This window comes from Akebia trifoliata, chromosome 4 (assembly GCF_017979445.1).
Source record: "Akebia trifoliata isolate Shusen 1 chromosome 4, ASM1797944v1, whole genome shotgun sequence".
NCBI classification, from domain to species: domain Eukaryota; kingdom Viridiplantae; phylum Streptophyta; class Magnoliopsida; order Ranunculales; family Lardizabalaceae; genus Akebia; species Akebia trifoliata.
The window spans coordinates 11167510-11192872 of NC_141378.1; the positions used below are offsets into that span (position 1 = coordinate 11167510).

At 32.0% G+C, this 25363-nt stretch overlaps 1 protein-coding gene and 1 pseudogene across 2 annotated transcripts in view; both read left to right on the forward strand.

Moving 5' to 3' along the window:
* The window catches only part of LOC147403749 (patatin-like protein 2), a 17991-nt pseudogene extending 5484 nt beyond the window's left edge, over nt 1-12507 (forward strand). Inside the window, exons 2-7 of the transcript XR_015177575.1 lie at nt 7820-8001; nt 8097-8293; nt 9207-9372; nt 9470-9772; nt 11070-11245; nt 12202-12507. The product of XR_015177575.1 is annotated as a patatin-like protein 2 (transcript). The remainder of the gene's footprint in view (nt 1-7819; nt 8002-8096; nt 8294-9206; nt 9373-9469; nt 9773-11069; nt 11246-12201) is intronic.
* Nucleotides 12508-15912: 3405 nt separating this feature from the next.
* Nucleotides 15913-21567, forward strand: LOC147403750 (patatin-like protein 2). Its single transcript, XM_086439468.1, has 7 exons — nt 15913-16099; nt 16766-16947; nt 17063-17249; nt 18757-18918; nt 19017-19319; nt 20191-20366; nt 21239-21567. The coding sequence occupies exons 1-7, from the start codon at nt 15959-15961 to the stop codon at nt 21306-21308; spliced, it is 1221 nt and encodes a 406-aa protein (XP_086295594.1). The 5' UTR covers nt 15913-15958; the 3' UTR covers nt 21309-21567.
* Nucleotides 21568-25363: the final 3796 nt, after the last annotated feature.

Consider the following 25363-nt stretch of genomic DNA (forward strand, 5'->3'; position numbering starts at 1 on the left):
AGACCACCACATTAATTATAAAGTATGTTTTATTAATAGATTCTTTTTGCTTGTTTTGCAAAATAATAATAATAATAATAATAAAACATCGAGATCTGTGACCCAGGAAATGTTCTTAACTACTCTCTTAACCTTGAGCAATAGAGTTATGCTAAAGTGATCTTAGGCTAGAACCTCATATTGCACTTCTTGGCATGGAAGTGTATGCGAACAATAGATGCTTTTCATCGAGATACGAGTGAAAAAACATTTATAGTTCCTATCCAATTTCATGTCAAGAAGTGCAATATGAGGATCCAGCTTGAAGTCACTTCAGCACGTCTCTTTTTCCTTGGGGTCATCCTCTAGGGTCCGATTGACCCTCGACTCAACCAGTTGCACGTAGGACTTTCCAAGAGGGCAGTGCATGTGATTATGGTCAAAAACTACATCAATTTGGAAAATATGATTTTTTTTTTCAATATTTATATTTTATTGATATTTTTATTTTATAAGAGGAATTTTTTTTTTCCATCATAGGAGGAGCTATTTTTTTCTTTCCTTTATATGTTATTTTAACACAGATCAACTTACATTTTAAAATTTCTAATGTTTTATAAAATCCATAAAATTAAAATTATTTTTAAAATAGAAAAATGGATTTACAAGCTAGGTATGTTTAGTTACGATAAAGAAATTTAATAATCTTGAGGTGCTTTTAGAAAGCCAAAAAAAAAAAAAACCAAAATGATCAACATCACAAATAATCCACTTTCATTATATAAAGATGTAAATGTTGGGATCCCTCAATATGCCAAATAACATTAAATAAAAGTATTAATTTGAAGCGTCATGACATTCATATTTAAAATATATATAAAAAAAAAAGTTTCAAAACTTTCACTTTTGGAATTCCTTATAAATGGAAGTTATAAATAATAAAATGGTCATATACATCAAATAACTATATAATGAGATTGAAGCCATAATGACGCAATGGTGCTAGGAATACTTTTTAAACCATGCCTTTTACATCTCATTTGTAATTGTGTACTTTCTTTTTCCAAACTTTGTAGGTTTGCAAAATTACTTTCAGAAGAAAGGAGACTTCGGGAGGCAAGATCACCAAACACCAAATCTATCAAATAATAAGAGTTTACAAGATCTATATATGAATGATTGGGGATCAATGCTTGGATTCTTTGGAGAAAACTTGGATTACGAGCGTAATTGATCTTGATAGTGTTGTACTCTATTTGATAATGTGTGTGTAAGGTATTATTATGTAATTTTTTTTTTCACAATCATGTTCTTTCAAGTACGTAAGGGTGAATAACTCATTATCCTTTTATTTTAAAATGATTTTATTTAATTTTCAAGAAAATTATGTGCATTTTGTCAGAATCTACTACAAATAAGACTTTAGACATCACTATCTTTTAAATAAACACCAAAACTTAAATCTAAAGTGCATTTTTCGTAGGTAGAGGGGTCACGCAAAAAAGTGCGGGAGTTTAAACAATGATTTTGAAAAAAATCAGTCTCTAAAAACTACCTTTGACATGCACTTTTTCATCCAAAGAATAGACATCACCTTTTCTTACAGACATCTTTTAAAAAGTGATGTCTAAAGTCTTTTTTCTAGTAAACACTAGTTGTATATGTTTTTTTTATATTATATATTAACCAAGAATAATGTACAAAGGATCTTTCACTCGTAATTTACAATTCTGAAGCAGGGAAGATTAAGTTCATCCCCCTTAAAAGATTTTATAGCAATTAGGGAGGAGGTGGGGACTATTAGAATCTTCAAAACTTGACAAAACATGAGTTCTGATTATGTAATTTGTTAGGGAATCAGCCATTGACTTTGCTTCTCTCCGTGTGTGTTGAACTATCTAAGAAACCTAACCAATGCACTCATTATCCTCTGTATCCAGTTCTCAAGCATCCAAGGATCTCTTGATCCCTTAAAAACATTCACTAACAGCAATCAGTCCAATTCAATCACACATTGGTAGCGTACCACATTTGTATCCCATTATTTTTGAAGAAATTTGATTTTATTGAGAATTTTTAAATGAATATTACATTAACACTAATAAGATATTTATAGAGATTACCTTAACCAAGATATGAAAACTGGTCTAACATAAATATCCTAATTTATTAAACTTCTTAATGTAGAATGAATAATGCTTTTCTGATGCCCCTCTTTGACATACGCTCACATTACAAAATCATAGATAATTCCTCGGGATAGGCAAAACATAAATCTTTTATTGTGTATCTCGAGGCAAATGATCTAGGATTTTGTGATGGGAGTATAGGGGGAATATGTCAGAGGGGGGCATCAGATTATCACGATTCAAAGTGAACATTCCAATGGATATTGTTACATAGAGTATTCTACATCACTACCTTTCTTTTATAAATAGATGTGAGATACATTGCTAATGATACAATCTAAATCATGTATCATAATACGGTTGCATCCAATTCTCTTACAGTAAATTTAAATTTTTTTTGCTTTGCTAAAAAACAAAGTAAATGGGTCGAGGGGTGGCAATGGGTCGGGTTCGATCATGCTCGTGTCGTGTTGAGGTAAGAGTATTATGAAAATTTACCCAACCCATATAATCTATTTAATAAAATTCTAATATTTATTTGAAGATATAAGTTTCATTTCCACCATCAAAAATAAAATATCATTACTAAAAATAAGGTCACACAACTGTAAACTTGGTTCAATGGTGAAAAATAACCTTCTTTTGAAAAAATATTCAAAGTTCATAAAAAATTTTCCTTTACAACTATGTGGTATTAGATGATGTTTATTGGATATCATAAGGTGATGTGGTCAGAAAATTTTGCTTACCAACTTCGTAAGAAAATGTTTTTCAATATTATTATTATTATTATACCTTTCAAAAAAAATATTATTATTATTATTAGTACTATTATTATTGGCTAAAGCAAAGCATATTTCATATCACATGAGACATAATAACCTTATTTGATGAGATCTTAAATCTTACTGAGGGTCATTTTGTCAATATTACGAATAAAACACTATATACCTCCAGATTTTAATGAAAAAATGGAGTAAAAAAATATAAATATAAATAAATAACTTATTAAGAAAAGTATTTTTTCTTTTCCAAACTAAAGATTAACCATTTATTAATTTTAAGATAAACACCCTTTATATTTTAAAGAATTTGACAAAAAAAAAAATGTATATTTTAAAAAGTTCTAGGAAATTCTATAAAAAATGAGTAATTGAAAAAATTCTTAAATAATTGTTGATGTATTTAGAATTACACGTTAATGATAGCATAACTAAATGGGTTAGGTGGGTTGACGCCCATAACCCAAACCCAACCCATTTAATAATTGTGTTAGACAAATTAGATTATTCGACCAATTTAAAATGTTCTTTAGTGCCTTCCACAAATTTCTCCGCTCCAACACCAAACAAGAAGCTCTAATCACACAGATTTTGGCGATGAAATTTTCAATCTCCCCTTCAAAAGTCAGGTATTGAGAAGCTTGATTAATAAATTTAATTTTCGACGCATCCCCAAACCACTATAATCAAATAGAGCCGCAATTTGATCCTTCATCATCAGATAACACCGCCTTGGTGTTGAATTTTCTACAAATCTCCCAAAAATTGGAATCTTTCCTCGACATAGACTCCAAAATTGTTGTTATCAGAGGGTGGGTTTGGAGTTTTTTCAACTTCTGTAATCGGTTTTCAGAAGAGAAATTCACAATTTCTCGAATGTTCCAATGATGCATGACCTTAAAAAAATAATTAGTTTAGTTTCTTTGAAGACCCCAAATTCAACCACTATTTCTTTCTCCCCATTTTCTTCTCCTTGAAATCTCCCAACCAAGTAGAGTCATTCTCTTCAAGAGGAAGTTGTGAACCCAATTAAATTCAGATCAAATTAAAACTTTCATGAAAAAAACAAAAGATTTTTTTTTTTTTTTGAAGAATATGATTTGGAAAACTCATCATCAATTTAGAGAAAACAATAACATACTTGATGTGTTAGTCATGCACGATTGGAGAAGTAGGCATCATATATTCCATTAGAGTCTGAGCTTCCATTAACGGCAAAAAAATGTTCATTGGGTTGATTTAACATATCGCACACCCCCATATACCCTCTTTATAATTGTATTTTAAGTTCCAAAACACATAATAAGGAGGTTGCCCAACAAATTTCCTGTGGAATTGAGGCTCCTCTTACTTTTATTTATTTTAAGAACACTTATTGAACCTAGGGTTGAGGAAGAACAAAGATTTACTTGGGATCAGTCTTGTCTTCTAAGGATTAGTACTGATTTTTCTGTAGACACTTTTACTGGAAATCCCTAGCTAGCATCTCAACCGTTTGTTTGGTGGAGGGCCTCCACCGTGGGCTGAGATTGGAAAAGTCCCTTTTTTTTTTCAATTAATAATGATAATGGGAGAAATCTTCTTGCTTTGATTTTTTCCAACTATTATGGGTCAAAGTCCTCTTCGTATCTAAATCATTAGTCATACAGTTTGGAAACAATTGGAACATGAAAGACTTGTCTTCCAGCGTCCCTCTGAACCAAGCAATTTTCTAGGAAATAGGTTTCATCTAAATATTAATTACATGTACTCTTCGTTACATTTCTTTTCTGCTTTTTCTTAATGAATTTTGTTCTGCAAATACCCTTAAAAAATTATTTTTTTACCAAAATACCATTAGATTCTAATTTTCACCGTGTATTTATTACACTTTATTGTGTGCCCTACGAGACCCTTTCTTAGGAAGAAAAAACGCATTCTAAAACGCGTTTCTTCAAAATTTTGATGCAGTCTACCCGCTTCAAAATCAGATCTTCTTAGGACGACTAATTTTCTTCAGAATGGGCCATTTTGTTAAGAGCAATTAAATGTTGATCTAGAAGAGGTTTCCTGGACAAAAATCAATGTAATTGAATAACCATACCATTCAATCTATCATTTTGAACAATCAAACAAGCTTTAAATGTTGTAAATTGGTGTCACCTACCGTAAACATGGCAAGTGTTGTCAATTAAATGTAGACTCTTTATTACTTTTCTTTTCCAGTATTTCGGAGGATGATTATGCATTTTAAAAGAGTGCTGATTTTGTAACTCAACTTGACGGATAACCCAAAACCTCACTGACGTAGTAGGTGCAATATCATAGATTTTTTCCCTCGGGATACATAACTGCACATGTTTTATGGGGATGTGCAGTTGTGTATCCCAATGGGAAAAATCTACAATTCTCGCAGGGTACAGGTCAGTTGAGTTTTTGAATTACTCAGTCAAGTTGAATTACAAAATCATTACACTTTTAAAAGTGAGTCAGTTCATTAATGACGATTAAATTTTTTTTGTCCAATAAGGACCTTTTTAAATTCATAATGGTAAATTGGTGTTACCGATACGAAGGCAAGTGCTATAACCCGTGTTACCTTTAACTTACAAAATGGTTAAAAACTTGTTTAAATTAAGCATTTGTTAGGTTATCCTATCTTAATCTCTAATATGGTTAGGTATTTTCCTTGCACAATTTCATCAGTTCTGTAAGTTGATTCGTAGTAAAAGAGCAAAAGTTATACTTTAATTGCATAAAGAATTTTACAAAAAATGAATTTGTTGATTACAATGCTTTCAAGCTGAATTAAAAAAATTAATAATAAAACAAAAAAACAAAAAAAATCAAATATATTTATAGAAAAACTCATTTTTTTAAGTGAAACTTCCAGGCCATTTTTAATATTTGGTGGTACCTAAAGTTTACTGTTTTATAGTTTAAAATTATAAATAATCCATTGAAGTGTCCTGATTTAATTTCGTTAAAGAGCTGCTATTGGAACCCCAAATTTTACTTATTACGTACACCACAATTAAAAATAAAAAAAAGAAGTGAATGGTGGAGAATAAGTAAAAGTTGGAGTGCCAATAGAAGCTCTCTTATTATTATTTTTTCTAGATTTCAATTTTAGGGGTTTAGGATTTTATATGAGCCTAATCAAAATTGTAAACAACTACTGAAATTGTTTGAATGAGTGTTATAATTAATGTTTTGCAACGTTAAGATTATAATATGAGTCAAACCTTCATGATGCTTGAAGAGTGTGTTTTAATATTTAATAGGGGTGTGATAAATGATTAAGAAATTGGGGAGTAATAAACAAAATTGGGGTGCCAATAACAGTTTTTTCTTCTTTTTTTTTTCTTTTTTTTTTGTTTTACAAGTAATCTTCAACTTGAGTATTTCTTTTAATTGGAATTGTAACCAATCTTGTTGAATGTTTCCAAACTATTTAATTTGTCTTTCTTTTAGTTGGTCACCAAGTAGAAGCATTACTAAATTTTCTCAAATAATGCAAAATGCCAGATTAGGTGTACCCTTACCAAAAGTTAAGATCCTTTTTGTTGATGAATTAAAGGTGAAATTTTGATTTTTATTCTAAAATTTTATTTAATAATTCAACTTTTTGAAAGGTATTTGGAATGAAAAATAAATAAAAATCACTATTATTACCGCCAAGTTTTGCATGGGTATTAACATTCCTATTTCTAATTTATGATGGAGTATGGTTGTCATCCAACAACTGAAAGTACAGGATCAGGCCACTCATCATCTACTCATATAATTAGTCTCTTAATATGGATAATTTTGAAGAGTTAACATCTAAGAAATGAACAGAAATTCTCACCTAAGAAATTAACATCTTCTCTTGTCATCTTCAGTAATTAAAACAACAATTTTGACAGGAAAATACTGAAGTAACATTGAAATTGGGACATTGCTGACATTGATGTTTCCATAGAACCATACATGCTTTTCATCGAGATACGAGTGAGAAGCATTTATGGTTATATGCACACCAATATCCCAAAGGATGTCAATTTCAATGTTACTCCAGCACGACCCATTTTGAAATGGTACGTTGTTGGACTTGTTCAACTTCGGCTACAGTGAAGAGCAATTGTTCCAAGATTGGAAGAGAAATTTTCAAGACTTCCATGAAGAAGCATAGAAGGTTCCTTCTTCATCTCAATATATGGCTATATATATATATATATATATATAACTGCTTCTCCATGCATAATCAAACAAACATCATCACAACTTTTGAGGAATTATAATTAATCTCTCTCTCTCTGTCACTCTCGCCATTGTTGTTTGGTTTTGGGTTTAGAGTATAGATCACATTATACAATTTTAACTTCCTCTTTTCAATTTAACTTCTTAATGGAGCAATCAAAATCCCTACCATTCCTTCAAATACAACCCCCAACTTATGGGAAGCTAATTACCATTCTTAGTATTGATGGAGGAGGAATAAGAGGGATCATCCCGGGGACCATTCTCGCCTTCCTCGAATCACAACTTCAGGTATACCATTCATACAAATACATATATTGATGCATAAACTTTTATAGGTATCGATGCATTCTTCTGGGTATCTTGAGGTTTAGGTATTGTTCACTCAATTAATGGTCGGCCTACAAAGTATGCATAGACATTAATACATACATATGCATTAATTCGCATACACATAAGACATGAACTCTAATGAATGATGGATTTATATTAATTTAGCATTGTCAACCTCATCATCGATGCCTAATATAGTATTAGATAGGATATATTGGAATAAGGTGGCATGTAGATTGGTATTCGCCATATCATATCATCTTCTATCAAAACTTTATCAGAAATATTAGATCAGTAAAATGTATCATATTTTGCAATTGAAGATTTCAAAACTTTATAATTAGGCCTAACTTTAAGGAGAAAATGTTGTTGTAGGAGCTGGATGGAAAGGATGTGAGGTTAGCGGATTATTTCGATGTAATTGCAGGGACAAGCACTGGGGGTCTGGTTACAGCAATGTTGACTACACCAGATGAAAACAATCGTCCTCTGTATGCCGCCGAAGATATCGTTCCCTTCTACCTAAAAAACAGCCCCGAGATTTTTCCGCAAACGAGGTACTACTGATCAAGATTCAGGATAACAACAACAATTTATTATTTTAATTCCTCTCAATTACTTCAATATTAACATTTTTTGTTTTCAATTAAAGGGGCATATTTAGTTGGATGATAAAGATGTTGAAATCAGTAGTGGGACCAAAATATAATGGAAACTATCTTCATAAGCTTATAAGGGACAATTTAGGTAATTCACAGCTGCACCAGGTCTTGACCAATGTCGTTATTCCTACTTTTGATATCAAGCGACTTCAGCCAACCATTTTCTCCTCCTATCAGGTTGGGTTCTGTCTCTCTGGCTCACAAGATCAATTTTTTTATTTTTTTATTTTTTTATTTTATTTTATTATTTTATTTTAGAAAACTCTAGTTCTGTTGACCATTTATTATTACTGTATGGTCTTGTCATTTAAGTTTGACTAATGGGTTCAACACTAATTGACTTGGTAGTGTACAGTGAACCGTTTCTCGACTTGTAAGTTAACTTTATAAGTGAAGGCCTTAATAGGGGGCTGTTTGGATGATGGAGTGGGTGGCATTAGAAATTGCAAATTTCTACTTCCAAATTTGGTGACTCTTGGACAAGCCCCTTGACCTCGGTCTTCTCTTATAAATTAATGAAAAAAGACTTAAATACCATCGTCTTCATGCTGTCACCAAAGATTAATAGATATTACTATTTTATAGGTATGCAGGAGAAAAATATTTTATATTTGAATAGTTAATTTTTAATAAATAATTATTTTATATTTATTACAAAAAATATAATTAAATATTATTTTTTAAATAATTTTCTTGTGTCAACCTAATGACTACAAAAATTTATTTATAAATCAAGTAATTCAACGACCTTTATTACATATATATTATTATTATTATTTATATTCAAATTCATTTTTAAATATCTAAGTATTATTATTATTATGGTCTTATATTGTTTTGAATGGTAAAATACAACAGAAGAGATGTGCATATCCCCTCAATTACAATTTGGCTTTCTAAGATTCGGAATAGACCCTAAAAGCATCTAACTAGCGGAAATGCTTTAATTTTTATGTTTTTTTTGCATACCAACAACAACAACAAAATAATAGAAAAAGAGAAGAATAAAATAAAATGGACATTGTAGTAGAGCTTTATTTTTAGTCAAAAATATATATAGTTTGCGAAAACCTCACCAACATGACATTTTCTTTGTGCAGGTGAAGAACTCTCCAACATGGACGCTCGACTATCCGACATTTGCATAGCACCTCGGCCGCGCCAACTTATCTTCCTGCCCATTACTTTAAAAACCCAAGATAAAGAAGGAATATACAAGAATTCACCTCGTCGATGGTGGTGTAGTTGCTAATAACCCGGTAAAATGCATCATCAAAATTTTAAAAACTATCTAAATTGCACTAGTAATTAATTAAATACTAAAGACCTATACTAACTTGTTTCAACCACAACATGATTTCAGGCTTGGGTGCTATTAGTGAAGTAACTAAGCAAGTTGTCAACAATCATCCTGATTTCTTCCCAATTAAACCCATGGACTATGGAAGATTTCTTGTCATCTCCATAGGGACAGGCCACCCCGAAGATAGAACAACAATATAGTGCGAAGATGGCTTCAAAATGGGGTGTTTTGGGGTGGTTATACAGTAATGGTTCTACACCATTAGTTGATGTGTTTACTCAAGCAAGTGCAGACATGGTTGATTTCCATATTCGTGTCATTTTTAATGCCCTTCACTCCGCAGATAACTACTTGCGAATCCAGGTAACTTTTTTTTTTAATCACAAACCTCCCTTTTATTTAAATCATTTACTCTCAAATTTAATTTCATGATGGATCATCAGAATAATATTCTTAAGCTCTATGTACTATCCACATTACCAAAAATCTCAAAAAAAAATAGGCAGATTTACCAAAATATGCACAACATTTCAAATATTTATCAAAACGGTAACACTATAGCAAATAATTCCGAAAACAGTAAATTTACCATTTTCGAAATTAATTTTTTTTACCAAAACGGTAAAAACAGTAAAATGTATTTTTTATACCGAAAATACCCTTTTTTATTTTTTGACTGAAATTACGAACATAAAATTGATTTCAGTAAAAAAAATTGTAAATACATATGATTGTTGGACTATCGAAAGAGAGTGAATCTTTTTAGTTGGGTTTTCATTCTTTTTAAGGTTAAAATTGTAAATACATATGTAAAACAAAAAAAAGGGTATTTTCGGTATAAAAAAAATACATTTGACTGTTTTTACCGTTTTGGTAAAAAAAAATTAATTTTGAAAATGGTAAATTTACCATTTTCGGAATTTTTACTATAGTGTACCGTTTGGTAAATAATTTCGAAAACTCTACCATTTATGGTAAATATCAAAAAAATACACAAAGGCCCCAGATGAGATAATTAGTAGGCCAGCATGTTCGTTTCACTCCAATAGAAGTCAAATTAACAGACTTGAAATGATCTCGCTCACCAAAACTGAATTTCTATTACATTTCTTTGTTCTTCCGTCTTTTTCGTCTTCCGTGATGGGCAGAAGGAGCCGCTAATACCCTAGATTGAATATTTGGAATCCGAATAAATTTTAATTTTGAATTTATTATGTTATATCATCATATGGGAAATTGCACTATAATGGCAGTAAATTTCAAGGGGGAATAGTAACGCTCGTAAACGGTAAAGTGAACACTAACCATTAAGACATTATTTGCAAAAATGACTAAACCATTATATTCCTTTAGTATTTATATGAAAATTTGTATACACCCGATTTCATAACTATTTTTTTACAAAAGCGGTTATCTGATGAATGGTTGCATTTGCTAGTAACTTATTTAGCCTTCTTGTGAACCAACATTCAACTCAAAGGCTTAAAGGTAAATTCATCAAATTGTCTATACAACAATTGTACATCAGATAACGATTCTCATAAAAATATAATTATAATCGGGTACATTTTATTTTCTGTATTTTTATCTATTTTTGAATTCAACGAGCTTGAGCCTCTATGAATAACCGATTTTGGTTACCCATGAAATGGTAAACCAGGATGACACTCTAAGTGAGGCCATATCTTCTGTTGATGTCTCTACAAAGAAAAACTTAGATGATCTTGTGCAAGTTGGCGAAGACTTGTTGAAGAAACCAGTTTCGAGGGTGAACTTGGAGACAGGTATCTCTGAACCTGTAGAAAATGGTGGCACCAACGAGGACGCTCTCATAAGGTGAAAATCAACTTTCATATACCACCCTTATTTTATGAATAAATTTTTCTTGCTTGTTTAACAAAATAATATATAAAAAAAATATCGAGATCCGTGAGCTACGAAACGGTCTTAACCATGAGCTTGAGTCATTGCATTTCTTAGCGTTTTAATTTTGGATAATAAAGACTTTTGGAAGATAAGAGATATTTTTAAAAAAAAACCTACAAAATTTATTTAAATTGTTTATCAATAGGTTGGGCTTATATCCATAACTCACTTGGTTTGACACATTGCAAAACAACTTTAGGCCGTGGGTTTAAGTCCAGCTTACCCATAAATATATAAAAATTATAGGTTGGAAACTACACTATCATTTTTGCAATTATGATTTTTTTTTTCTTTATAATTTTCATATTTTATTGTTGTTTTGTATTAATGGGAAGAGCTTTCTTTACAATGTTATTTTAACGCAAATTAACTTACGTTTTGAAAGTTCTGACATTTTATAACATTTGATAAAAAATGACATTACTTTTAAAATAAAATAAAAAAAATGAGTTGCTGGGGTAGATATAATTAATTACAATAAAGCAATTTTGCAATGTTGGGGTGTTTTTAGAAAAAAATAAAAAGGATAAACATCACAATTAATCCATTTTCATTATATAAAGATATAAATGTTGGAATCCCTCGATATGTCAAATAACATTAAAAATAAGAGTTCAAAAAAATGAATTGAAGCGAAATGACATTCATATTTAAAATATAAAAAAAGTTCCAAAACTTTAACTTCAGAATTGAACACCTTATAAATGAAAGTTATAAACAATAAAATGGTCATCATACACGTATTATATACCAAATAATGTAATAAGATTGCAACAATAATGTTGCAATGGCACTAGGAATATTTTTTAAACCATGTCTTTTGCATCTGATTTATAATTGTATTTTTTATTTTTCCAATCTTGTAGGTTTGCAAAACTACTTTCAAAAGAAAGGAGACTTCGTGAGGCAAAATCACCACTCAACAAATCTATCAAAGAATGCAAGTTTATGGGATCTATATGTGAATAATTGGACAACACTTGGAATCTTAGGAGAAAACTTTGGATTATGGACCTAATAAGTCCGGATGGTGTTGTACTTTGTTTAATAATGGTTTGTAATGTATTAGTAAGGGTGAATTATTCGTTGTTCTTTTATTTTTTAAAATATCTAGAAAATAATGGGCAATTTGGGAGCTGTCTTGTCACAATTATCTGTCAAGTATCATGTAAGGGTGAATAATTCATTATTCTTTTATTTTCAAATAATTTTATTTAATTTTCTTGAAAATAATGTGCAATTTGGGAGCTTTTTTGGTTTTTTTCACTATCATGTTCTTCCTAGCACCAATTGTGTTGCACTTGGAGCGAGTTGTCAAATAAATCATATATATTTTTTTGATAAGCAAGCAAAGAAAAAAAAATAGCCTTGAAAAATAAAAATACATGTTTAATTTTGTTTGTTTGGTTGTTGAGGGGGATTGGAATTCCCTTTCAACCCAACTAATGAAAAAAAAAATGTGTTGCACTTGATTTTATTTTATTTTTTTGCTGGGGGGTGGGGGGGACACAAGTATACTTTGAAGACAACATAAAGAGAATGTTGGAAATGCAACTTTTACTTATATGTATCAAATCATGTAACTGACATTCCATACATGTCACACAGAGAGGACCCACCTGTAGTTTGGGTGAGTGATCGTCGTAACTTCAGATTGTAACCCCTTCTCCTCAGCTGCACCACTTAGGTTAGTGGTTTCCAATAAAATAAAATAAAAGAGTGAAGTGATATATATATATGGGTCGGGTTTAACAGTCAAAGTTTTGTCTTATACGGATTAAAAATTTCAGAATAGATTGATTTTTTTTTTTTTGGCGAAGATCATCTCTATGGTTTCAAAACCGTTCCTAAATATAAAAAAATTATTGTCCTAATGCTTGCATATTGGAATGTTATTATTGCTTTTTGTACCACTATACAAGCATATATGTATGTGCCATGTAATTGTAACTTGTTTATGGGTTACAAGAGAGTGAAATCGAACATGGATGTAGGCACAATCATACTAGATTAAATTTGTTGTGTTATATATATTTTCTTTTAATTTTATTGCTTTGTGATTTGATCTCCTTTTCGTTGCTTAATACCATATTTCAGGGAGGACAAGAACCTGTGGGAACCGAATCAGTGGCATGGAATCCATACCAAATAGGTTGGTCCTTAATAGCGAGGTGACAATCATTCTTGTTATATATGGCCTCCCTAGGGAATCTTTTTATTCCACATTTTGATTCACATATTTAATTCTTATAATTCAAGTCCTTGGGTAAATATCTATGAGCCACAAATTTTCTCTTAATGCAGAATAATAATTGGGTCGATCCTTACTCACGAGTTGATGCACACGTATTGCGACTTAGTACTCCCTCGTAAATAGAGACCTTATGCCATGTGGACAACTATAATGTTTCTTCTCAACAACTCTTTGTATGAAAGCTGTATCAAGATAATGACATCTTAGTAATAAGGTTTTTATTTGTAAACATGGTTTGTTAAGAGTATTGATGGTGAAGTGCTTGTTAATTTTGTAAATTATGACCCATTGTAACTTTTTTTGTGTATAAATTAATATGATAGAGAACCTCACTGTTCTCTATTTGGGCCTATTTTGATTGCGGGTAATAAGTGCGTAATAAAAAAAAAATTAATTTAATTTTTTTTTTAAACTTTAGATATCGGTTTGTAACCACTTTAAATATTGATTTATAACCGATGTCTAAAAGCTCAAACTTAGGACATTAGTCTAATAGACAATGGAATTTAAATCGATGTCCAAGGTATTTTTTTTATTAGATAAATACAGATTTTGGAACGATTTTTAGCAGTTCCAAATCCTGAGATTTGAAACGGCTTCCAATGGTTTAAAATCATTAACAACGCCTCAATAAGAGACGGTCTTTCAACCGTTTCAGATAGGCGTAGGAACCATTTTAGATAAACCGTTCCTAATTTTCATTTTTGGTGTAGTGGATGTCCTGCATATATATATATGAAGAATAATAACTTATTAGACCTTATGGGGACGTTAGCATTCTCCGTCACATTTATTTTCAATAATGCCCCTCTATTTTAGAGGAGATTATGTGACATGTGAGGTGAAAAGAGATGGGATTCATGGGTTGATTGTGCTCTCTCTCTTTTGGAGACTTTTCGAATAAAAATAGGAATGGCAATTTTAACACAACTTGCAAACACAATTTAAAAACAACACGAAATTAGTGGGTTTGAATCAAACTTAATTGAGTTGAGGTCATAATAATGTCAACTCATCTAACACGATTATTAAATGGATCGGATCTAAGTTAGGGGTGTCGTCCCTTTTTGACATGTTTAGTTGTTTTGCATTTAAATATATCAACAATTATTTAAGAATTTTTTAAATTATCCATTTTTTGTGATATAACTTAATTATGTTGTGATATATTAAACATGTTATATATGGGTCATGTCAGGCATATCTATTTATAAATGGGTTGGGTTTTTTTACACGATTATTAAATGGGTCGGGTAAGGGTATAGTAAATTTTCATAATACCCTTACTTCAACACACAACACTACCCAACTCATTGCCATCCCTAAATAAAAATATGAAAAAAACAAGACTTTCCCTTTTTTCTTGATCCCCTCCCTCAAAGTTTGTTTTATTTCTTATTGGATTTCCCTAGTCTTGCCATGGATAAGGAAACATACACCTAAGATCTTAGAAAAAGTCTTACAACCTCTTTGGAAAGATTTCAAAATTGAAATCAGCCAAACTGAGAAAGGAGAGAAGGAATTGATTCTCTTAATAATTGCGTCATTCTCTACACCAAAAAAAATTCTGGATACCCTTCCAAATTTGCCTTGCAAATGTTTTTTTTTTTTTTTTAAACCTCTTTTTCCGCCCTCTAAAAAGTACCCTCATGCTTGGCTATTTGATACTTGAATTAAGCCCATTGGGCTGGAATGATGGGCCTCACATTGACAAATGCCCGAATTAGAGCCTCAATGAGCTAATAGAGTCTGTAGCGTGGGAATCAGACACGCTTGCTAAACGGTGGAATGAAAAGGTAGACAATAAAAGTGATTAAGAAAAATATTAGTCTTGTGATGAGAACACGTTATTCAAATGTACACTAGGATAGGCGATGCTCCCAATGAGTAGTGAGGACAATGCTGAGCTTAGATCTTGTACACCCCGAAGTTGGGTTGTAACCAGACTCCCACTCTAAGGGAGATCGCTAGCCTTCCGATTCAGTCCATTTTCATCATGGGATTCAAATGTGACAGGATAGCCTTTATGTTTTTTTTAGGTCTACAGTATCGTTCACCAGCTCATCATCTCTCGATATGGATATCTTTGAAGATTGCAAAGAAATGTCTTCTCTCCCATCTTCAGTAAAACAAGAATTTTTAAATGGTTTTTGGACTAGTCAACGTCAGTTAAACTGAAGTGCAAGATACTTCAAGACTTTCATGGAAAAGAATAGAATCCTTCTTCATCTCGATGGCTGTATGTAACAACAGATAATCACAGCTTTTTAGGAACTATAATCTCTCTCTCTCTCTCTCTCTCTCTCTCTCTCACACACACACACACACACACACACCATTATCCGGCTTTCAACCAGTTTTTCTTTTTCATGGAGAGAACAAAATCACCTTTCCTTCAAATACAACCCCCAACTTATGGGAGCATAGTTACAATTCTTAGTATTGATGGAGGAGGAATAAGAGGGATCATCCCGGGGACCATTCTCGCCTTCCTCGAATCACAACTTCAGGTATACCATTCATACAAATACATATATATATTGATGCATGAACTTGTATAAATATGCATCGAGGCATGCTTTTGGGCATATTCCCCAAGAAATATGACTCAAGCAGATAACACATGACCCTGGCTGACCGTCCATTTTTTTTTTTCAAAAAAACAATTTTACAACCGTCTAGGGTTTGGGAGATAAACAGAGGATTTTCAACAGACTCGATAAAATCAGTAGACAAAAAGGTTGAGATCTTGTGTATCCCAATGATATATATCCCTATGATACTTATCTTGAGGATAGTTTTCAACCATTAGATTTTGTGTTTACATCGTTTATCCGGTGACTCCTAAAAAAAGAAAAAAAAAAACATGATCCCAACCAGTTAAATATAAAATTCAACAGCTGATATTTTTTCTCGAGATGAGTATATATCTATAAGATGTGTGTTATCGAAATATGTAGATGTGTATAGATCTTGGCTGTTGGATTTTGTGTTTGCACAGACAGGATCATGTGTTATCTCATGAGTCAATGGGATCATGCGTATAAGACAACATCCGGGTAATTATGTAAAAATAATTGTCAATTTTAGATGTTAGCCCAATTATCATTGGAAGAGAGAGAGAGAGAGAGTTGTTCAACTAGTCCTAACTTTAAGGAGCGCATGTGCTGGTGTAGGAGCTGGATGGAGAGGCTGTGAGATTAGCCGATTATTTTGATGTAATTGCAGGGACAAGCACAGGTGGTCTTGTGACAGCCATGTTAACTGCCCCAAACAAAAACAATCGTCCTCTTTTCGACGCCAAAGATATTGTGCCCTTCTACCTTGACAACGGCCCTAAAATATTTCCACAAGAGAGGTTAATATAGTATATACCAATACACACTAAATTACAGCTTGTTTTCATTTTTAATTTGAAGAAGATGCTAATTACGGTGTTCTATTAATTTTTTTTTTTCTTTTTCCAATCACAGTGGCATGTTTGGTTCGATGATAGAGTTGTTGAAATCGGTTATTGGGCCAAAATATGATGGAAACTATCTTCATCAGCTTATGAGGGACAATTTAGGTAATTTACAGTTGCACCACACCTTGACCAATGTGGTAATTCCTACTTTCGATATCAAGCGACTTCAGCCAACCATCTTCTCTTCCTTTCAGGTTTCTCTCTCTCTCTCTCTCTCTCTCTCTCTCCTCTCTCTCTCTCTCTCTCTCTCTCTCAAGATTAATTATAGAGAATGAATTGTTTGCACAGTTGCATTAGAATTTAGAACACAAGATGACATAATTCGCAGACTATCCTCGAGATGAGTCTTGTTGAATGTTCTAGCCACTTGACTTTGGCCAATGTGTGCGGATCAATTTTTATTTTATTTATTTTTCTATAAAGAAAACTAAACCCTAGACTAATAAACAATTTAATTAAGTTAACGTCCTTGGTCCTTAGCAAAAAAAATTAAATTAAGTTAGCGTACTTGGGGAAATTTTTGAATTAAAGTTAACTTGAGAATAAAATATCATATTACAGCTATATATTGATGAGACTAGGCTGGCTTTGATCTCACAAGATGTTTTAGTCAAAGATTGTCCACTAATAAACTATGGCCTGTTGGAAGATGGAGTTATGTGAAGTAGAGTTGCAAATTTCTTCTCCCAAATTTGGTGAAATTAATTACCACTCACATACATAGAACTATTTTATTATTATTATTATTATTATTGATAAGCTGGGGTTAAGGGATTCCCTCCCCAAAAAATACACTGTTAGCGAGTGTAATTACAAGTAAGATCTTCCTCTAAAATGCGCTGAAGCTCTTGAGGATAGCTTTGCTAAAAAAATCAGCAGCCCTGATCATCCCCCTCCAAAAGAGATCAAAATCACAAGTAGCAAATGAACTACGCAAGAGTTGAATCTCCTTTATGATTTTCAAGTATCTACACGATGGTTCAAACTCATTTTGGATGCATTTAATCAAATAAAGAGAATCAGATGAGATTAATATACTTGAGAGATAGCACGATGTCTAGCAAATTTCATCGCCTCATAAATAGCATTGAGCTATATTTGAATGATATCCTCTTCCAACATGTTACTCCATCCTCCAACCACCAAGCAAACTTAGTCTTGAGCTTGACAGGCGTCTCCACTACGTTAAAAGATGAACAATACTCCTTTCTGATACCTACATGCTCCACAAACAATAACATTGGTTTGAGGAGCTTCAACTACTTTTACTTTTCTTCTTATGCTTAAGGATATTTTTCATAGAATCAGGTTCAGGTAAGGTGTCACGTTCGTATGGAATAGGAACGGTGTCTACGTGGCACAAGTCAGTTGGAGTTTAAAACACATTGGCTCCCAACTAATGGCACACAGCCCGATGTGTTAGTCTCCCATGAAAACATGCCAAGTAGACACCACATGTTGCTATAGGAATGAGACACCATTCTAAATCATGACTCTTTTTCATGAACCTTTTTTTTTCGTACGACCCCCGGGCGTGGTCCTCACACTCCTTTCACACTAGGCCATGAAGTTTAGGCCAACAATATATAGAACAGCTATATGTCCCTAATTGGCTCATGTTGGGAACCCTATGAGACTACTCCACCAACCCAACACTTAAGTTCATCGAGGATTTGTTGGCAATTATCATTCCCCGTGCAGGTGAAGACCTCTCCGACCATGGATGCTCAATTATCTGACATCTGCATTGGAACCTCAGCGGCGCCAACTTATCTTCCTGCCCATTACTTTAAAACCCAAGATAAAGAAGGAAATACACAAGAATTCAACCTCGTCGATGGTGGTGTAGCTGCAAATAACCCGGTAAATGCATTATCAAAATCTTAAAGTAAAACAACCTATATTGCACTGGTTACATACATTAAAGACAAAGCTTATACTAACTTAATTCATGATTGTAGGCTTTGGTTGCTATTAGTGAAGTAACTAAGCAAGTTCTGAAGAATAATTCAGATTTCCTTCTATTTAAGCCCATGGACTATGGGCGATTTCTCGTCATCTCGATAGGGACTGGCACACCGAAGATAGAACAGAAATACAGTGCTAAGATGGCTGCTAATTGGGGAGTTCTTGAGTGGTTACTTAGAAATGGTTCTACTCCATTAGTTGATGTGTTTACTCAAGCAAGTGCAGACATGGTTGATTTCCATATTTGTGTGGTTTTCAATGCCCTTCACTCTGAGGATAACTACTTAAGAATTCAGGTAATCACCCGTACATGTTTGTTGGTATTATAATTATGATCCTAACAAGGGATTGAAATTTTTCAAAAATTAAATTCATAAGCAATATAATGCTATTATAGTATTATATTGGAAATTATTTATTAATAGCTTTATTTTTTGAAATTTGAAATTTAAAAACCACTATTTTCAAAAGCGTTAGACCTTATTAATTTTGAACATATTTTGCTAAACAAAAAAAGGAAAAAAAACAAAAAACCTAAGAAGCGACGTTAAAAGACATTATTTTACAAAAATTACTGAACCAGTTAGATTGACTTACCAAAATATGCCTTGAAAATTACTGAACCAGTTAGATTGGCTTACCAAATTACTGAACCATTTCAGTTTCATTTTAATTCTGAAAAAGGTAAATCTACCCTTCTTCTGTGTTTAAACATTAAAATTTTATTTTTTATAAAGAGGAAATGTTTTTAACCATTTACTAAATTTAAATCAGTATATATCACCCCCCCCCCCCCCCACCCCCACCCCCACACTTAATTATGAAAATGATAGATTTACTTTTTTCGCCTATTCGGAATTAAAATGAATAGTGAGATGAAATGAGAATTTCACAATTTTTCTACTTTTTTTAGGATTCCTTTCATAAGGAAAATGGCTGGTTCAATAATTTTGCCAAAATACATATATAAAACTGTTTTAGTAAATTAACCTTTTTTATGCTATGATGCCAATAACAAAATTTTATGCTTAATTTTCTATTATTCTCGATTTCGATTTTTTTTTCATTTTCTAATCAAAAGATCATTACGTTCTCCAATTTGGAATTCAGTAAGTTTTAACTTCTATGAATCACTGATTCTCATTATGCAAGAAAATGAATTACCAGGACGACACATTAAGTGGAACGGTGTCATCTGTTGATATTGCTACGAAGAAAAACTTGAATGATCTTGTGCAAATCGGCGAAGACTTGTTGAAGAAACCAGTTTCTAGGGTGAACATTGAGACAGGTATCTTTCAACCTGTAGAAAATGGCGGTACTAATGCCGAGGCCCTCAAAAGGTGAAAAACAATTTCCATACGAGTCTTTGTATTACTCTTGGGTTGTGATATTACCGCACCATTATACTATACAACTATAACCCTAAACTTCTAAAAATCATCTTTTATTATAATATCAAACCATTAGTCAAATTGTTACGATTAAAGCTAGTATAAGCATATCACTTAGTTAATTTTGAAGAACCCCCTCCCCCGGCGGTTAGGTTTTGGTAAAACTTAGGGATACCCTTGTGTTCTCAAATGAATGACATGTGCTTTGACTTTAGTCTTATGTGATTAATGTAAAAAATGTTCTCACCTTCTATCTTTGTTAAAATCCCTTGATTCTTCTCCAAAAACCCATTGTCTTCAACTTCTAAGTTAAATTTTTTTATAGATTCTCTCTCCATCAGTCAAACCTCAAGAACAAGGCATTTTAAAGGGGAATACGAAGATGTGCGAAAGGTGCTTGGAAAAAAATTAAGTTCACCAAGATGTTGAAGTGAAGCTTGAAGTGGTTCAATAGGCTAAAAAATTTATCTTAGAAGTTCAAGACAATGATTTTTGGGGAAAAAAAATATCAAGTGTTCTACCATGAGGTTGAAGATGAGAGCATTTGATCATTTTATGTTGGTCTCTCATGCAAGATTGAAAAGACTAATGTCATTAATTTGAAACCAAGGAGGTAACTCTAATTTTCACCAAATCCAAAGGGTATTTTGAATTTTTTTTACTTCCTAGAAACTAAAAAAAAAAAAAGTGGTGTATAGTTATAATATATATTAGAGTGTGGTAATACCAGCCTGCATTCTATCATAGAATTATATCGTGATTTGTTTGGCATGAAACGGTCATAACTGTGAACTATGCTTGTTAATTTTCTAACCTTACAGGTTTGCAAAAGTACTTTCGGAAGAAAGGAGACTTCGGGAAACAAGATCACCAAACACCAAATCTATCTAATAACAGAATTTACATTGAGTTCAGATTCTATTATAATTGCCTATATGTTAATGATTGGGGAAATTTGAACTTGTTTTACTTGGTCTTGATGTATGTAAGGTCTTATGTATGGGCAGTGCGGAACCATGATTTTCATTTAGGGTGGGGGCACTACAGGCGATTGATAGTATCATTAATTGCTTTACCTTCTATGTATCAACTGATGAGACCTTAGCTTTGTCTTCTCTCATAGACAAATTCTAAATAACCTATATGGTAAATTCCCTTTAATCTATTTAAGTTTATCTTTAATCGATTGTTTTCAACCTTTCCTTAACTCTTCGAAGAAATCCTTCAATTTTTTCCTACTTCCCCAAAAATCACATCTTTCCTATTAAGGTTTGAAGGTTGAAGTAGATAGTATCTTAAAGTTGAAGATTATTATTGATTTTGAAGATGAAAAATCAAGGGCTGAAGATGTGTTTTGAGGAGAAAAAATAAGGATTTTTGGCTATATGTTGAAGATGTGGCCAATTAGGTACCTTTCCATCAAGGTCTGTTAAAGAATTTACATGAGGCATGTAGGGCTAGTCAATCCCTTAACCCAATGGGTTGAACCCGATCTTAGGTCAGGTCTGGGCATAGTTAGCCTGGGTTTGGTCTCAGGTTCGGGCAACAAAAATAAATGCCTAACTCAAATAGGGTTGGGTTTGGGCATAGGCATTGGGCAACCCGATTTTCCCAAACCTGAATTTAATATGACTAAAACTTAAAAATATTTCTTATATCTTAGTTTCCCATTCATTTACTATGTACAGTTTTGACTTTTTATATATCAAAATTAGTATGTGATTATTTTCATAAAATAAACAATTGTTTTGATATAAATGCTTTTGTTTTTGTAATTCTATATTGATATACAATGTAAATGTTTGTTTTGTTGAAAATTATGAGTAACGATAAATGAATTAAGATGGTAATTTTAGTTAATCATCATTTTCTTCATCTTTTTTTTAAATTTGATTATAATTTTATATATGTAAATTTTGAAACACGATTTTAAGATAAATAATTATAAATATTAATTTCGTTTAAATACCACTTACGTTTACATAAGCCCTTATCATTGCTAAATTATGTAATATTAATGGGGAATAAATTAACCCGACCAACTCGACTTAGGTTGGGTTTTGGTTGAGCATTTCAATCCCAAGGTCGGGTTGGGCATGGGCACACGTTGATGTTTGCCAAGTTCAGGTTGGCACAGGTTAATTCCCAATTTGCCCAAATTGTAGTCCTAGAGGCATGCCATCATTTGGAAAACATATCCAAAACATGGAGGGATATATTTGTGTTGAGTTTGGTCACACATCGTACACTCATTATCTTGTTTCTCTCCTTATAGGTTCTTGGGCCTCTCCACTCATTTCCAATTGATTTTGAGTTGGACCCTCAAATTTATCATGGTATTAGAACGGGCCTTTCTCTCCTCCACATCACTCAATTCATATCTTTATGTGCTTTGGCCCAATCCGACCCACACATGTTGGGGCATGTTGAGTTTAGTCCCACATCAAAAACTCATTGTCTTGTCTCTCTCCTTATATCTCTATGATGGGATGCAATAAGTTAAAGATAGAGTGCTTATAGAAGTACTCAAAAAATTGAGTTAATTTTAGCATACCCTCCACGTTGGATGAATATGAGATACCCACAAGTTTTAAAACTGATTCCATGCCCCTTTGGCATAGTCTTCTCTAACAACTAATAGAAAATGGCCCAAATACCCTCGTCTTTAACCCCTTGCCTTTGATTTTCCTTCACATAACCAATCATCTTCAATTTCTTAATTATAAGAATAATTTACCAAAACGGTAGAGTTTTCGAAATTATTTATCAAAACGGTACACTATAGCAAATAATTCCAAAAACGGTAAATTTACCATTTTCGGAATTAATTTTTTTTACCAAAACAGTAAAATATATATTTTTTATACCGAAAATACCTTTTTTTTTGTTTTATATATGTATTTACAATTTTAACCTTAAAAAAAATGAAAATCCAACTAAAAAGATTCACTCTCTTTCGATAATCCAACAATCATATGTATTTACATTTTTTTTTACCGAAATCAATTTTATTTTCGTAATTTCAGTCAAAAAATAAAAAATGGTATTTTCGGTAAAAAAAAAATACATTTTACTGTTTTGACCGTTTTGGTAAAAAAAATTAATTCCGAAAACGGTAAATTTACCGTTTTCGGAATTATTTGCTATAGTGTACCATTTTGGTAAATATTCGAAATGTTGTGCATGTTTTGGTAAATCTGCCTAATTATAAATTGTTTACCTTCATCTTCAAACTTAAGAATCTACCTACCTCAACATTGAAACCTTGAGGAAAAATATGAATTTTGGAAAGTAGAAAAAGATAGAATTTTGAATAGAAAAATCTAAAGTTTTATAGAAAAGATAAAGATGAGGTTGAAATTGATGGATTGAAAATAGGAAAATTTACCAAAACATGCACCACATTTCGACTATTTACCAAAACGGTAAATTGTAGCAATTAATTCCGAAAATGGTAATTTTACTGTTTTCGGAATTAATATTGTTTACCAAAACGGTAAAAACAGTCAAATGTAAATTTTTTTTACCGAAATTACCTTTTTTTTATTTTTTGACTAAAATTACGAAAAAATCCTCTTTTCTTTCATATTTCTATTTAGTGTTGGGAAGATTAAAAAGAAGAGAGATTTAGTTGGATTTTAATTTATTTCTAAGGCTAAAATGGTAAATACATATGTAAAATAAAAAAGGGTATTTTCAGTAAAAAAATTTTACATTTGACTGTTTTTACCGTTTTGGTAAAAAATATTAATTCCGAGAACAGTAAAATTACTGTTTTCGGAATTAATTACTACAGTTTACCGTTTTGATAATTAATTTTGAAAACTGTACCGTTTTAGTAAATTATTCTTGAAAATAAGTTTAAAGATAGGAAGATATTCCTACCGAAACTCACGGAAAAATGAATCACTAAGAAATTAGAACTAGTCTCTAGGAAACCAGTGTTTTTCCTCCCATGTTTCGGGATATTAATTATCCGGGTCTAACAAACTCACAGAATCTAAGTCCAAGCCTAAAAATACAACTACAAAGACTTGAACACACAACCTCTTTATTAAAAATATGAAGAAACCGTCTTTTCCAAATCCAAATTATGCTTCCCAAAGGCCTAGCTCCCAAATCCAAACCCGGTCCATGCCTGGTTGGATCGGATTGTGGGGCAAAACCCGGCCTATTGACAGCCCTATCGATGTTAGTTGAACCTTTGAATTTTTTATGTTCTTTCTCAGAAGATACTCAACCGTCATTTGATGGTAGGAAAAAAAAATTTATGTTATTTGTATTATTTAAATTTTATTTGTACATCTAAATATATGATTTTAATTGCTTTATTTTCCATATTAACTGTGAGCCCACGACACCATTAAATAACACCATTTACGTCATTTTAAAACATTTTAATAGTCATTTTATGACCCTCCATTCGAACCACCTTCCATAGGCCGCCCATTAAAATAATCAGCAACTATTAGAGTTGGTACCATTTCAACCAACCAGATGGGAATTATTACACATTGTAGTTTACATTTTCTTACAAAAAATTTTAAAAGAAATGTTTTCTAGTGGTTTTTGCTCCCCATTTTTTTCAAATATATGATACATGGGGTATTTTAAGATCAAAATATTGGAAATTCAAGTTTAACTTTCAACCGGTTTCAATCCCATGTCATTTGAAGTTCTAAATAATTTTATATGGTTTTTAATGTGTTTGATGTAGGCCCGGACAATAGAAAATGTTTCTGTATTTGTCGACTAAATCAAGTTTTTCATGAAACAAATTGTCCAATTCGTACTACCTTAATCAAGATACCCCAAATCATATTATTTAGGTTAAGATCATGTAGATCGGTAGTCTTGTAACTTATTCATTTATGTAATGTAATTCGACTAGAGAATAAAGCATCCGGGAGTTCCCATTATCTCAATCTTTCCCACTTAGTTAAGCT

What these genes read in the sequence shown, in the direction of transcription:
- LOC147403750 (XM_086439468.1), top strand. Translation starts at nt 15,959, where the DNA reads ATGGAGAGAACAAAATCACCTTTCCTTCAAATACAACCCCCAACTTAT. An exon ending in CCATCTTCTCTTCCTTTCAG is followed by an intron (nt 17,250 to 18,756) that starts GTTTCTCTCTCT and finishes TTCCCCGTGCAG; the next exon opens with GTGAAGACCTCTCCGACCAT. An exon ending in AATGCCGAGGCCCTCAAAAG is followed by an intron (nt 20,367 to 21,238) that starts GTGAAAAACAAT and finishes CTAACCTTACAG; the next exon opens with GTTTGCAAAAGTACTTTCGG.